Raw genomic sequence first — 16,360 nt, forward strand, 5'->3', positions numbered from 1 at the left:
GTCTTGCAAAAATTAGTTTTGTCTTCTACAATGGCTGATTGTGTAAGAGCAAGGGCCACAGTCTGGTGTCGTACTGAGTCATGTAGATGCCAAGGGCCACAGTCTGGTGTTGTACTGAGTCATGTAGATGCCAAGGGCCACAGTCTGGTGTCGTACAAAGTCATGTAGATGCCAAGGGCCACAGTCTGGTGTTGTACTGAGTCATGTAGATGCCAAGGGCCACAGTCTGGTGTCATACAAAGTCATGTAGATGCCAAGGGCCACAGTCTGGTGTTGTACTGAGTCATGTAGATGTCAAGGGCCACAGTCTGGTGTTGTACTAAGTCATGTAGATGCCAAGGGCCACAGTCTGGTGTTGTACTGAGTCATGTAGATGCCAAGGGCCACAGTCTGGTGTTGTACTGAGTCATGTAGATGCCAAGGGCCACAGTCTGGTGTTGTACTAAGTCATGTAGATGCCAAGGGCCACAGTCTGGTGTTGTACTGAGTCATGTAGATGCCAAGGGCCACAGTCTGGTGTTGTACTGAGTCATGTAGATGCCAAGGGCCACAGTCTGGTGTTGTACTAAGTCATGTAGATGCCAAGGGCCACAGTCTGGTGTTGTACTGAGTCATGTAGATGCCAAGGGCCACAGTCTGGTGTTGTACTGAGTCATGTAGATGCCAAGGGCCACAGTCTGGTGTTGTACTGAGTCATGTAGATGCCAAGGGCCACAGTCTGGTGTTGTACTGAGTCATGTAGATGCCAAGGGCCACAGTCTGGTGTTGTACTGAGTCATGTAGATGCCAAGGGCCACAGTCCGGTGTTGTACTAAGTCATGTAGATGCCAAGGGCCACAGTCTGGTGTTGTACTGAGTCATGTAGATGCCAAGGGCCACAGTCTGGTGTTGTACTAAGTCATGCAGATGCCAAGGACCACAGTCTGGTGTCGTACTGAGTCATGTAGATGCCAAGGGCCACAGTCTGGTGTTGTACTGAGTCATGCAGATGCCAAAGTTGATCCCTGGTTTGTGCTGAGTTAGCTAATCTTAACCAGGACAACAGTAAGGTTGCTACAATTGCCTTGGATAAGCAGGTTAATAATCAACTAGAATTCTTACACACCATCACTATCTAATGACCCCTGCTGCAAAGTGTATGGCCTAGAAATTCAGTATCGCCACGTTTGGGGCACTACAGCCGGGCGTTCGCTAAATTTAGTGCCCGGCGCAACTTAGTGCCACCTTCGCCGAAATTGAGTTGCATCGCCCAAGAGGTTGCTGCTGCGCTAAAGCAGGCGATGCACGGCTATCATAAGGCACTAAGCCGGCGAGCTGAGGCGCTAACACCGAGGGCGGGCGCAGCGCAGGTGCGGCGAGTTGCTGATTGAAGGCAGACACACTGGTGCCGGTCAGCTCTTAAAGGGGGAGGGTCGATTTGTTTGGCTGGCGCGCACTGCAGCCCTGAAGCAAGGCCTGACCATTGCTGGTTCATCAGTTCTACGCCCAGGACCATGGAGAAGGCCGATATTCTTCCAAATCCCATTGCACACTCTTGCTGCTTGTCCAGGGTCATGGGGAAGGAGATGTACTGACGTCTCCTTCTGAAAAGGGCATTGGTCACCTGGCGGATGCAGCAATGTACCGCGCACTGGGAGATGTTGGCAATGTCCCCAGTAGCGGATTGGAAGGAGCCGGTGGCATAGAAGCTGAGAGCCACCGTCACCTTCACTGCCACCGACAGACGTCCTGCTCCTCAGCTGTGGCTGCAGATCTCTGCGAAGCAGGTGGCAGATCTCAGTGACCGCCTCCCTTCTGAATCGCAGCCTCCGAACACACTGTTCCTCAGACATGTTCAGATATGAGAACTGCTGGCGGTATACCCTGGGTGGGTAAGGCCTCCTGTGCCGACGCCTGTTGGCCCTTCTCCATCTGGCCATGACTGGCACTCTCTCACAGCGTCTCTGAGCCCTAGAATGCAATGGAGAAGCCCAACGTTTCCACCCATTGCAGCCCCCATTATATGTGGCGACTCAAGGCTATGGCACTGAAAGTTAAATCCAAGTGCAAAGCTCTGGCCTGAAGCCAGAAGTACCTGTGCAAGCGCTGAGTCAAAGCAGAAAGCTCTCTCCCTTTGTCTCTCTCCAAATATCTCTCTCTTACACAGAAGGATTGGCACAAAATGGCTGCCACTTATAATGCAGGAGGAGTCCCCTTTAAATAGCGCCCCCTGCGCCCCGCAGCGACTGGGAACCATTCCCCTCTACCAGTCGCTAGGGGCGCCAGGCGCACAGAAGGGCGGCGCCACCGAAGTTCCGGTTCGGGGCGCACCAAGGGCGTTGCACCATGAAATGACGTCAGGATCTGCGTGCGCAGCTGAGCGGGCGCTGCGGTTTTGCGCCGCCACTAAATCTTGAGTGAAGTTCGCGAGAGGCGCAGATTGCGCCGCGCCCGGACGCTAGCCGTTTAGCACCCCGCATCTCCTCCTCCTAAGGCGCTAGCGGCTGGCGCTAACAACTGAATTTCTAGGCCTATGTCTTCAAGTGTTAGGCTATGATGCCCTCCACATTCAAATAGCCTGCCAACACTCACTGTCCAGAATGGTCTGTGGAACTATACCCCAGCATGAGTCTACCTTTAGGAGAGGAGGGGAGAAATTAGGCAAAAAAAGTTAAGCTTTGTATCGGTGTCAACCATGTCTCAGTGGTAGCACCTTCACCTCTGAGTCAGGAGGTTGTGGGTTCATAGTCCCACTCCAGGGACTTGAACACAAAATCTAAGTTGACACCCCAGTGCAGTACTGAGGGAGTGCTGCACTGTCGGAGGTGCCGTCTTTTGGATGAGACATTAAACTGAGGCCCCTTCTGCTCTCACAGGTGGATGTAATAGATCCCATGGCACTATTTCAAAGAAGAGCAGGGGAGTCCTGGTCAATATTCATCCCTCAACCAACATCACTAAAAATAGATTATCTGGTCTTCTATCTCATTGGCTGCCACATTTCCTACATTACAACAGTGACTGCACTTCAAAAGTACTTGATTGGCTATAAAGCATTTTGGAACATTGTGAGGTAGTGAAAGGCACTATATAAATGCAAGTCTTTCTTTCTTTAGCTCCTGTCTATACGGGGGGGGGGGGGTTGGAATGGCAGAGTCCATCTTTACATGTATTATATATTGCACCCCTGCTTTGTAATAAATTATGTTTCTTTCATGTAGTTATAAACAGGTGAAAATGGCCTGTCCTCAATCTCTCATGACATGGAGCTCAATTCTTCTAATTATATCCTCCTTTAACTTGCCAAAAGAGATCTCGGCTCAAGGTAAGTGATGTGACTGGGATAAAATTAATTATAAACTAGAATTATTTTATTAACCTTCTAGATTGCATAGGGGGGGCACAATGTTGTTACAATTGGCTTGTATTGCCCTAGATAAGCAGGTTAATAATCAGTCACATTTCCTACTCCCAATGACTATCTAGTGAGCTCTGCTGGAAAGCTTGTATCTTCAGACGTTGGCTCCGATTGTGATGCCCCAGTATTCAAATAGCCTCCCAGCACAGTGTCATGAATGGACATTTAGACAAGGCACTGTAGGATTTCTGGGGCCTGTGAAACTATGGTAAAGTCCAAAGCAACAGCAGTCCCTGCACACACCTACCTGTTAATTACTTATGAACATATGGCCATTCAGTCTATGGCCCATCAAGTCTGCCCTTTCCAAACACCAGCTACAATGTACCCTATCAGGGGCTTTACCCAACTCATTAAATCACTGGAGGGAGAGGTCAACGAGATATTCCCTGATCCACAAATTTTATCACATAGACTACAGAATATTCATCCATCCTTGCATCTCCTCTAGTCAATTTTGTCCTTCAATTAAATATTCCACCCTTGGCTCCAGTAGCACTGAAGCTGTTGTGACCTGTACAGTACCTGATCATCTCAGTCAACAAGCACCAATCCATTTGCACAATAAAAAAGTTTTATGCAAGTTCTTGAAGTAGGGAAGTGTGTCAGCTTGGCTCAGTTTGTAGCGCTCTCATATCAGCACCAAAAGCTTGTGGGCTCAAGCCCCACTCCAGGATTTGAACATGCAATGCAATCTAGTACTCCAGTACAGTATGAGGAATTGCTGCATTGTCAGAGATGCTATCCTTAGGTAAAGACATCAAACTGAGGCTGCATCAGTCTGGTCTAATGGCTCAGGTGAAAGTTAAAGATCCAGTAGCATTAAGGGCGAGTTTTCCTAGCATCCTGACCAACATTCCCTATGTGCCTGTCGTTCATCTGTGGGATGTAGCTGTGTAAAATTACTGTCATATTTGCTTAGATATCAACTGTCACTGTATTCAAAATACTTTGAGATGCTATGTACATCAATGTATTCCATTAGAAAATGAAAACTAACCTTATAAATCAATAACTCAATAGACAGATCCAGAAAATGTTTACAGTCCAATGCAGACATAGAACCTCTATACTCACAGGCACAGGAAAGAACTCAGCTCATGCCTCTGTTCTATTACTGTTACAAATAAGTGTTTTGAATGTGTTATTTAATTATTTGCCCTGAAATAAAATGTAACAGTTTGCATAGCGGGTATAAATTTATTGTTTATTGGTTCTATTTCTTTTAATTGTCTTTGCTTTACCTTTTCATACTTTTTTGATCCCGCATGAGCTCAAAATGTAATAATAGCTTTATAATTAAAAGTCTTGCATCCAGCATACACCAGTCACTTTATGGCTTCCATAAATGTAAATTTAGACTCAAGCATTGTACCTCAAAATTTCACACTTTAGGGCATCATATCTCACATCTGTGGGGCAAAAGTTAGTGATTGGCTGGTATGAGAACTTCTCTACTGTTGCTAGTGAATCTCTGGTGGTGTTAAACATGATAGGTCAGATACATCGGGCAGGATTTTCATTGGGCCATGGAGGCGGGATTGGAGGCATGTGGGGGGTTAAAATCCCGAAATCGGGGGGCACGAATCCATCCCACCACCAACTCACCTCCATGCCAGTTTCAAAGGAGGCGGGTACCCGCCCCGCACTGGGACCTGCCTCCCCGAGGCGGGAAGGGGATTAGTACCAATTAACTGCCTGTTAACAGGTCGTTAACAGGCAGTTTTTAGCCTAATCCCTATTTTTAATGTTGAAGTGTGGGATTCCCGATGGCTCCAAACCACGCCAAGTTAGAGGAGGCGGACCGTCGGGATGAAGGGCTTGGAGGGGTCAAGATGTCCGATGTTCAGGTGAGTGATGGGTGCATGAGTGCAAAGGTAAGTGTGTTTGATGTGTGTAAAGTTAAAGTTCTACTAACCTTTACTTACCTTTACAGCGTTCCTTCCTTCAGGTCTCGGGAGTCCCTCGTCTTACCGGCACAGAAAGCAGAATGGCTGCGAGCTGTCAAATTGCAGCATTCAGCTTTCTGTTCTGGGGAGATCTCTAAATCATCCTGAGAGGAAGGAATTAACTTAGAGTACAGATTGTCAGTGTTTGACAGCTTCAAACAGCTGTCAAACGCTGATATTTCATCTGTCAAAAGGTCTTGACAGATGAAATATCAATCTGTGACGTCACCTGTTGCTGGGCGGGCTCAACAAGGTCAAGGTCAATCAAGTCAAAATTGCGTGGGTTGGCTAGAACTCGATGGAGGCGGGACTACAACCCCGAAAGTTGTAGTCCCACCTCCTAAATGAAAATCCAGCCCATAGTCTCTCTTGCCTGTCTCTATGTTGCTGTTTCTCTCTTTTGCTCTCCTTCTTTAGTTCTGTATTTCTCTCCTCTTCCCTTAACTCTCCTTTTTACTTCTCGGTCTTTTTGTTCTTCCCTTTCAGGTGGTGGATGGTGTGGCAGAGAAAGGAGCCACCAATAGCTGCAAACTGCTTTTGTGGGGGTTTGCAGGAAAAAGGTGGCTCTCAGCAAGTTGCCTTTGAATCCTCTACCCCAATCACTTGTTCTTCCCCCAAATACCTTCCTCCCTTCATTTCCACCACCCTTCGCCTTTCCACTGCCCATTCCTCTTCCAAGCTTATTCCAAACACTACTACTACCTCTCCTGCTTTGAATTACCTCCTGAACCATTTTATCCTCCCTCTCCTTTGCTCTGCTGTCACTCACCCTGAACCCTCCATCCACTCCTCTCACTCCAAGGGCAGTTATAGACCCACCCTCTCACCCTCAACCAGTTTCTCTCCTCCCCTCTATTATATGTTTCCTGCAACACCTTTGCTTGCTTTCAAAATTCAACATGTTTCAATTAAATTAAAATAAGGAAGGAATCTGCCTTGCCTTTTCTCCCTCTCCCCTCATCTCCACTGTGGCATTGACAAAAGATGGGACTCGAGCCTATGAGATTTCTTTTTTTAATGTACTTAAGCAACAAAGTAACACATCAAGCATCAAATGCAATTTCACAAGTGTGAGAAATGAGAGCTTCTCTCTCACAGGTGGAAGGTGTTATCATTGGCCTTTTCTAATTGCCAACAAAACACAGGTGAGGTAATTAGCGGGCTTCAAAATGCAACTGGTATTTTTTTCTTTAAATTGAAGTAACATTATGCAAAAGAAGTCAAACTCTTTTTCCCCCTCACACCCCAGTCTCTCTTTCTACTCTTTTGATTGGACAATTAGGATAACACCGGGTTGGCTCCAATGTCAATCAAATTTTAAAGGGGCACAACCAATAGAAAACTAAATCAAAGGAAACTTAATCAAATTAAATAAGAATTCTATTATCTGTGTTGACCAAGCACTCCAGTTGCGGAAGGCCTCAAATGTACTGGCGGACACCGCGTGCTCCTTCTCCAGAGTCTCTCTTTCTAAGATTTCTAGTACACAAAACAATGGCTACAAGAAGTAGCCATGAGCTGAATTTAGATTGTGCAGTCTGAGCATATGCAATGTACCTAATTTCCCAGGATGCTTCAGCACCATTTAGTCATCTTATCCCGAGGTATATTTTTTCTTTCGCTTCTAGCACTTTCTGCTCAAAAGTTTTTCAAAATTATTCGAAGAGAAGCTAGAGGACAAATTTCAAACAGTCATTTCTCTTTTTCTATCATGCAGTCATACATTTGTGTTTCTTCAAAGAAATCAGTCAACCTGACCTCAAGTAAAGCTTTTGAAACTTGTGTTAATGGTCTAAAAGTTCTGAGGAACAACTAGGGAGATTTGTGTATTTCCACCTTGAAAGGAAAGATCTGAGAAGTGATCTTCTAGAGATATATGTTAGTAGAGTATGAATAAGAGAAATCTGGAAAATTACTTTAAATTAAATAATGAGAGTAGAAACTAGTAAAAGGCAAATTAATGCTGATTTCTGGGAGGTCGTCTTCACACAAAAACTGACTTATTTGTGTTTGTTTTGCATTCATAAAATGAAGACAGCTGCAGAGGGAGGTGTGGTTCCAAGTATGAGCGAGGCTACAAGTGCCACTGTGACATTGAATGCCTTCGTTATGGAGAATGCTGCAAAGATTATAGAGCTCTCTGTACATCAGGTAAACAGAGCAGATAAAAGCAACTGCACACTTTTTTTTAAACAGTTACTAATTTGTAAGGGGGACCTATCTGGTATGAAACTGATAAATTCTTTGCTTATTCATAAATAAAATCCTCTGCTACAATTTCTAACTCTGGTGACTAAACTTAAAAGATGAAGGAATATCTACTTTCCTTCCCCTTCAATCTTATTAATGTAGGCACGGGTAATTGTAACATTTGCATATTGAATTATCATTGGCCCGCAGGCATCTGTAAGGAATACCTATTATATTCACATGTGATCACATGCCGAGTTGTCATTGGCCTGCAGGCATCTGTAAGGACTACTATTGTTTTGAAGACCCAGGCTAGGGGTCCCAATGCCAGGCTTTTCCCCACTGTGCTGTAAGATCACAGACCTATTGCTTAATAAAAGAGTTAAACTGTAATACTCCGTTGTCCTGCAATTTATTATTTTTGTACAAAGTGTGCAAAACAAGACATGGTGTCAGAACAGGGATTTGAAATGGACATCGTTGGAGCTCCCTTGCCTCGAATGAATTGGGAATCTTTGAACTTACCTGGAGAATGGCGCAAGTTCAAGTAACACGTGGAGTTGATGTTCTCGGGTCCGCTGAAAAGCAAAGGGGAGGAAGAAAGATGCAGCTACCTACTCCTGTGGATCGGAGAAAAAGGGAGAGACATTTTTTAACACATGGTCTCTCACCGCAGATGAAGCAAAGGTACTGAAAAGTTATTTTGACCATTTTGAATCATATGTGATGCCCAAGACAAATACGATATTCGCTAGGTACAAGTTTCAGGAGAAAGTACAAGGAGCTAGTGAGTCGTTTGAACAGTTCGTGACTGAGTTAAAACTGCTGGTAAAAGACTGTGAATATGCAGATAAGGATGAGATGGTCAGAGACTGCATCGTGTTTGGAATACATTCAGCTAAAGTGAGAGAGAAACTTTTGAATGTTGGGTCCGGGCTAACGCTGGACAAAGCTATGGACATAGCTAGATTGCACGAGATAGCCCAAGCACAGTTGAAAACCATAACCGGCGCCACGAGCAGCTCGCATGAACAAACAGTGCACGCAGTTAATAGACGCACACCAAAGAACACCGCCCAGAGAGTGTGTTTCAGAACAGAAAGAACAGAGAGTTTTTAAAATGAGCGACACAGACATAAAACGCTTCAAAAACTGTGGATATTGTGGAAACAAGATGCACGGGGAAAAGGAGCAATGCCCTGCCAAAGGAAGGCAATGTGCTAAATGTGGTAAACAGAACCACTTTGCTAAAGTTTGCAGGACTGCTTTTGGAATGCAGTACACACAGTGCCTGACAGCCAAATGCCAGATAGAGAGCCAAATGCAGAGGAACTGTTTATTGATTCTGTGTCACAGAAAAAACAGATTTCAGAGACTGAGCAAGCCTTTGCAGATATTGAGATAGGAAAACAGGGCACAGAGCTTAGGTTTAAACTAGACACTGGAGCTCAGGTTAATGTAATTCCTCTGAGTGAGTATCACAGCTTGAAGGATGAGTGTGAGATACAGCCCACCTCATGCAGACTGACCAGCTATGGGGATGAGCAGCTCATTGTAAAAGGCACATGCGTGATGAAATGCAAGTACAAAGAAATGGACATTATGTTGGACTTTTACATTGTTGACACTCAAGCACCTCCAGTGCTAGGTCTAGAGGCATGTTTAGACATGGACCTCGTCAAACTAGTGCTATCATTGACAGCACCAGTTGAGAAGCAGACAGTCATGGAGGAGTTTGCTGATGTTTTCAAAGAAATCAGACTATTCCCAGGTGAATGCACTATTCACCTTGACCCAGCAGCAACCTCTGTAGTTTGCCCACCGAGAAGGATACCCCTTGCTCTACGTAGTCGCCTGAAGGAGGAGCTGCAGAGCATGGAGAATACAGAAATCATCATCTGGAAAACAGAACCGACAGAGTGGGTCAACGCGTTAGTAGTGGTTGAGAAACCACGTACAGGCAAGCTCAGAGTCTGTCTCGACCCCAGAGATTTGAACAAGGCTATCAAACGCCCTCACTACCCTCTACCAGCGCTAGATGACATCACACCCAAGCTAGTGGGAGCACGTTACTTCAGTGTAATGGACGCACGATCAGGATACTAGACTATCAAGCTCACAGAAGAGTCATCTAAGCTAACAACGTTCAACACACCATTTGGACACAACCGATTTCTGCGTTTACCATTTGGTCTTATCTCAGCTCAGGATGAATTCCAGCGGAAGATCGACGAAACCTATGAAGGCCTCGATGGAGTAGTCACAATCATAGACGACATCCTCATCTCTGGCAGGAATAGAGAGGAGCATGACAGAAACCTCCGTGCGATGCTACAAAGATCACGGGAGAAAGGTATCCGGCTCAACCCCGAGAAAAGCATAATCGGATCCACCGAGATCAGTTATTTCGGGCATCGCCTCTCAGCTGATGGCATTAAGCTGGATCCATAGAAAATCTCCGCCATCAAGAAGATGGAGCCGCCGAAGAACCGCGCAGAGCTAGAGACAGTACTAGGCATGGTTAACTACTTAGCCAAGTTTGCCCCCAGCCTCTCCGAAATCAATGCATCCATGTGTCAGTTTCTTAAACAATCCAATGAGTTCCTGTGGGACAAACAACATGACACAGCATTTCAGAAAATGAAAGACCTACTCACCAGAGAACCAGGACCAGTTCTTGCCTACTTCGACCCCAACAAAGAGCTCAGACTACAAGTGGACGCGTCAAAGTACGGACTAGGCGCAGTATTACTGCAAGAAGGAAAGCCCATCGGCTACGCTTCCAGATCTCTCTCAGACAGTGAAATCAACTATGCTCAAATCGAGAGAGCTATATGCAATTCTGTTTGGATGTAAGCGTTTCCACCAGTACGTCTATGGCCAACAAGTCATTGTGGAATCTGACCACAAGCCCCTCGAGTCAATCATGAGGAAACCACTAGCCGCAGCCCCACCAAGGCTACAGAGAATGATCCTTCAGCTACAGAAGTACGACTTCACAATCATTCACCGTCCAGGCAAAGACATTCCTGTCACAGACAAGCTCTCCAGAAAGTCTCTTAGCTACCAGGACAGCAGCCTCCGTGAAGGCATGGATGTGCAGGTGCACATGGTGTACAACAGCTTATCTGTGAGTGACTCAAAACTGAAGGAGATCTGAGCAGGAACAGAGAAAGATGCACAACTCACACTGCTGAGCAAAGTCATACATGAAGCCTGAGGAAAGGAGGAAATGCCCTCAGAGCATATCTGAATTCTGGAACCACAGAGACGAACCGTCACAAATCAACGGAATCGTCTTCAAAGGGGAGAAAATCATCATTCCTAGCAGTCTCAGAGAAGAGATGTTGACAAAAATTCATGCTGGACATATGGGCATGGAAAAATGCAAACAAAGAGCACGTGACATTATGTTTTGGCCCGGAATGTGCAAACACATTGAGGATATGGTTGGAAAATGTTTCATTTGTCTAGAACGCCACCCATCAAATGTCAAAGAGCCCATGATACCTCACCGTATCCCAGACAGGCCCTGGCAGGTCGCGGCAATGGATCTGTTCACATGGAACAACGAGGACTACATAGTGACTGTTGATTACTACAGCAGATTTTTTGAACTGGACAAGCTTCACAGCACCACATCTGCAGCTGTGATCCACAAGCTAAAGGCAGCCTTTGCCAGGCATGGCATGGTAGAGACTTTAGTCCCAGACAATGGCCCCCAATACAAATCAAAAGAGTTCGAGTCGTTTGCCAAGGCATGGGATTTCACACATGTCACATCAAGTCCACATTACCCTCAAATTAATGGCCTTGCTGAAAAAACTGTCCAGGTTGCAAAAACACTCATGGACAAAGCCAAAGCGGACAAAAGAGACCCCTACATCAGTCTCCTTGAGTACCGCAACACTCCGGTTGACAACTTCAAGTCACCAGCACAGCTGTTGATGAGCCGCAGACTTCGCTCAATCCTTCCAAGCACCAACCAGCAGCTGCAGCCAGAGGTCGTCAGCTGCAAGCAAGTGCATGCAAAACATGTACAGAGGCAGCAACACCAAAAGAGATACCATGACAGATCAGCTAGACTACTGCTGCCACTGCACAGTGGAGAATCCGTCAGAGTCCAGGAGCATGACTACTGGAAGCCAGCAGGCGTCATCCAGCCAGCTGACACTGAGCGATCGTATCACGTCCGCACCCCAGAAGGACAGGTGTACCGTCGCAATCGCAGGCACCTCCTGAACACCAAGGAACAACACCGTCATTCCGACGAGAGGATCAGTTCAACAGAGTGTGATGAACAAAGCAATACACAAAACACATCATACTTACCTGAACCTAAACCGGAACCTGAATTGTTGACCAATTCAGGAACATGCTCAGTTCCATACCACACAAGGTCGGGACGAGAGGTCAAACCTAGAGTTATCCTTGACTTGTGAACTGTCAAAGGGTGTAGGCAGATCACTGACCTAAAAAAAAACTGTACATCGTTATTGAAAAGTTGAGATGTTTTCAGTGCTAGTTAAATGCTGAGTTTACTTATATGTTTATGCTACCGAGAACATTATGTAGAAAGGTTTAAAAGTAATGCATAACATTTTTCTTTTAAAGAAAGGGGATGTAACATTTGCATATTGAATTATCATTGGCCCGCAGGCATCTGTAAGGAATACCTATTATATTCACATGTGATCACATGCTGAGTTGTCATTGGCCTGCAGGCATCTGTAAGGACTACTATTGTTTTGAAGACCCAGGCTAGGGGTCCTAATGCCATGCTTTCCCCAATGATGCTGTATGACTAAGATCACAGACCTATTGCTTAATAAAAGAGTTAAACTGTAATACTCCGTTGTCCTGCAATTTATTATTTTTGTACAAAGTGTGCAAAACAAGACAGTAATCAGTTACTGTCTTGTTAGTATTGTAACTAGTTCACCATTAATTGACACACAAAATGAATTGCTCCACAGGCAATTTTCTCCTGTGCTCTACCGAATGCAATGTTGGGATACAATTCCACGGGGTCTCAGACACCCTTGCGTACCTCAGCCAAGTGACCATTCTTTATGTGTCAGCAAGGTATTTGAGTAAGGGCAGGCTGCGCTGCGCTGCCCAGTCTGATCCTGTTCTCACGCAAAGTACCCGCGCATCCGCACTTTCCAGCGAGAGTCGGTGGATGGTGATTAGCAGAAAGAACTATGCTGGACTTTTTGCCCTCTCAACAAGGCAGAGGCCAACAATTGTTCTCTTCCTCAACCTCCAATACTCTCCCAGCTGGTTCAACACAGACCGGGATCTTACTTGGTCTGTGTTGCTCGATAATATACTCTACGGTGCATTTAACCATCCGATCAGCCTGCACAAAATACACGTTGTATGTACTTCTTTCACGTGGTATTGTATAGCGTATCTGTTTTGACTTTGTACAGAAACCTCATGCTCCGGACGCTGTTTAGAGATGCATGAGCGTGGTCGGAAATGTCAGTGTGATTCCAAGTGCATGGAGTACAGCGAATGCTGCCCTGATTTTGTTGCAAATTGTAGAAAAGGTAGGGGAAAGTGTTCTGCAGCTGGAGCTGTTAGCGCACCTCATTTGTTATTCCATTTCTTTCTGTGCATTCGGAGGGACAACAACATATTATAGCCAGAAGCAACAGTCACAAGGTCAGATAACTCAAACAGTAAAATCTAAAAACTATCTGGGGGGTGGGGGGGGGAAATCTAGCTTGTTTTGTGTTGATACTTGTAAAGCTCACTCTCATTTTCCAGGAAAACAATCTTTGTCCATTGAGTGGAGCAGAATAGTTATACAAAGCCTGATCTTAACCCTACTACTGCTTATTCATACATTTTATTTGAATCTAGTTCTATAATATTCAGAAAGCTTCCCCTCTTTTCACTGCAAAATTACAAATATAGATAAGAGGGCAGCCATTTGACCCTTCCTATCTCATGCATCCAAAACTAAAGTTCCCATCACAGCATCCAGCTGTTTCCAACTTGATTCCAAGAATTTTGCTCCTGGGTTGAAGGGATTTATGGATGTGCTTACTTCAGAATAATTACGTTTTTTAAAATCAATTTCACACCTCGTAATGGCATTGCTAGTATAATTCATTCTTACATCACTTGAAATTGTTTTCCCTTTATTGCTTTTTTGTTAGCCTAAGCTGCATTTTGATTATGAAAACTGTTAAATAATACTTTAGAAATAAAATGTCAAGCTTCACTCAACATATTGTTTTTAATCGCAGATTCATGGAAAAGTCCAACAACGTTCATACCAGCTACCAGATCAACTTCACTATTCGCCAGCTTTACTTGGAAGCCATCAACAGCAAAACTACCCGAGTCCATCAGCGATACGGCGGTTCAACAAGACTCTGCCAGCTATTTGGACGAAGAAACAAAAATCATGGAAGAACCTATAAAGCCAAGTATGAAGCAATTTTTTTTAACATACCGAAAGACAGGGATACAGTTAACAGCGAGGAATTTAGGCATGTGTCGGTATTGCTCTTTTGTGAAGGTTTTTCAAACACTAATATTTATTGTGTAGGTGAGCGCGGTCATATTTTGTTTTTCAGGCTTCGACAGATTACATTTTTTAACTCAAAATGGATTTACTGCATTGAAGTGCTTCATAGTAAATAATAATGCACAATATTTTCCACTGTGCTCAGGCTCCTTAATTTCCATGACAAGGAGAACATTTTATATAAGGCCAAAGACAGAGGACCATTAGACTGGATAGATAATTGCAAAAATATTTATAGTAACTTTTTTCTGAACTGTTGGAACCTAGCTCTAAGAAGCACAGAAGAAGGGGGAACAATTGATAATGCTATATTAACAAAGGATCTTGAGATGTAAGGAAAATTGGGACACACAGGTAACAAATGACCTTTGACACAGACCAGAGAAAAATACAATCCATAAATGGAAGCTACTTGCCTCGTTTGCGGAAGAACTACCTTGTCAGACAGAGACCAGAATAGGAAGTCCCTGTACATAGTACATAGAATTTACAGCATAAAAACAGGCCATTCGGCCCAAATGGTCTATGCCGGTGTTTATACTCCACACGAGCCTCCTCCCACCCCTCTTCATCTAACCCCATCAACATATCCTTCTATTCCTTTCTCTCTCATGTGCTTATCCAGCTTCCCCTTAAATGCATCTATGCTATTTGCCTCAACTACTCCGAGGTGGTGAGTTCCACATTCTAACCACTCTCTGGGTAAAGAAGTTTCTCCCGAATTCCTTACTGGTTTTATTAGTGACTATCTTACATTTATGGCCCCTAGTTCTGGTCTCCCCCACAAGTGGAAACATCTTCTCTACATTTACCCTATCAAACCCTTTCATAATCTTAAAGACCTGTATCAAGTCACCCCTCAGTAAGAGCCCCAGCCTGTTCAATCTTTCCTGATAGTTACAACCTCTCAGTTCTGGTATGATCCTTGTAGATCTTTTTTGCACCTTCTATTAAGGCCACAATAGTTCTGGTCTCGCCCGCATGTGAAAACCATGCCTTGTGTCTCGCAAATGTCGAGGTGCTTTACGCACAATGAATCAAACTGGACTTAAAAAAAAATTCTTCTTGGGATGTTGGTGATGCTGGCGAGGCCACCATTTATTGCTCATCCAGATAACATTCATGTAGAACCAGAAGGCTTAATGGAAGGGGCAGGGAAAACTAGGAATGGACAGTTTGGAGGCAACCCTCTGTCCTGGACTGCTGTCAACATTAGGCACAAACTAACAAAAGGCAAATCGTGCTCTCACACAAAAAAGAGGAATCCAGCAGAGGTGGGGGATGTAGTTGTGTGAGGGCATGGGAAAGCCAGCCATCAGGACAGGGGCTACCAAGGCACAGCAGAACCACCTGGCAGGAATAGGATCAATTGAGAGATGAATGGAATTCTATGCATAATCTAAAAACAAAGTATGTCATAACCCTTGCCCTGGGATAAGACATTAACAAAAGACCATCTTATATTAAAACGTGGAATCGCCAGACATCCAACACGCACCCGCCCCTCAAATTATCATGAGTAACAAGGGGCAGAAAGGAAGATCACCTGTGCAGGGTGGCAAGTCATTGTTATAGCTGAGAATTTTGCCTAGAATCTATATGAAATATTAAGGGTTTCAATGGGAGATGAGGGAGGATAATGTTATAAGAAAGTAAAGATGTCGTAGTAAGAGTAGTGAATTATCATTTTCCCGATTTGTTTCATCTTACTTTTCCAGGAAATGGAAGCATTAATGAAGAATCTACCACCATGAATCCCATCAGCTTCGAATTAGGAAAATACACGGATGCCTCCAGGCTTATGGAAAACACTATAGAAGATGATCCTTTTGTGACTGAAGAATCAAGTACCATGGATACAGAATTAGAAATATCCATTCTCCCTGAAGAATTTGTTCCTATGAGAATAAAAGATCGATCTACACAGGCTACTTTCCATGATGAATCAGTTACCATAAACCCAAGCAGCTTAGACAAAGAAGGATCACAGGTCACCATTCCTGAAGGGTCTGCAACCATAAATCCTGAAAACATAGACAAAGAAGAAACAGTGGCCACTGTTCCTGAAGGATCTGCAAACTTGGATCCTGAAATTTCACCGTCCATTGCTCCAAACGGAGTAATCACTGTGGATCCTGACAACATAGACATTGCAGCAACAATTCAACCCATTCCTCCTGAAGAAAGTGTAACAATGCTACCAAACATGGAGAAAGAAGGAACGACAAAGCCCACTGTTCCTGAAGATGGTACCATGGATTCTAAATCCCTGGACAAGGA

The 16,360-nt window shown here is 44.5% G+C and overlaps 1 protein-coding gene across 1 annotated transcript in view; it reads left to right on the forward strand.

Annotated features, from left to right (window-relative positions):
- Positions 1 to 3,189: 3,189 nt before the first annotated feature.
- LOC147121981 (uncharacterized) overlaps positions 3,190 to 16,360 on the forward strand; it is a 41,439-nt gene continuing 28,268 nt past the window's right edge. Inside the window, exons 1-5 of the mRNA XM_085978122.1 lie at positions 3,190 to 3,304; positions 7,381 to 7,497; positions 12,972 to 13,091; positions 13,797 to 13,979; positions 15,799 to 16,329. Of these exons, the coding sequence (XP_085834248.1) occupies positions 3,217 to 3,304; positions 7,381 to 7,497; positions 12,972 to 13,091; positions 13,797 to 13,979; positions 15,799 to 16,329 (1,039 nt within the window). The 5' untranslated portion in view covers positions 3,190 to 3,216. The remainder of the gene's footprint in view (positions 3,305 to 7,380; positions 7,498 to 12,971; positions 13,092 to 13,796; positions 13,980 to 15,798; positions 16,330 to 16,360) is intronic.

Source organism: Somniosus microcephalus, chromosome 3, assembly GCF_052327205.1.
Source record: "Somniosus microcephalus isolate GS21.2 chromosome 3, FLI_Smic_1.0, whole genome shotgun sequence".
Classification (NCBI taxonomy): Eukaryota; Metazoa; Chordata; class Chondrichthyes; order Squaliformes; family Somniosidae; genus Somniosus; species Somniosus microcephalus.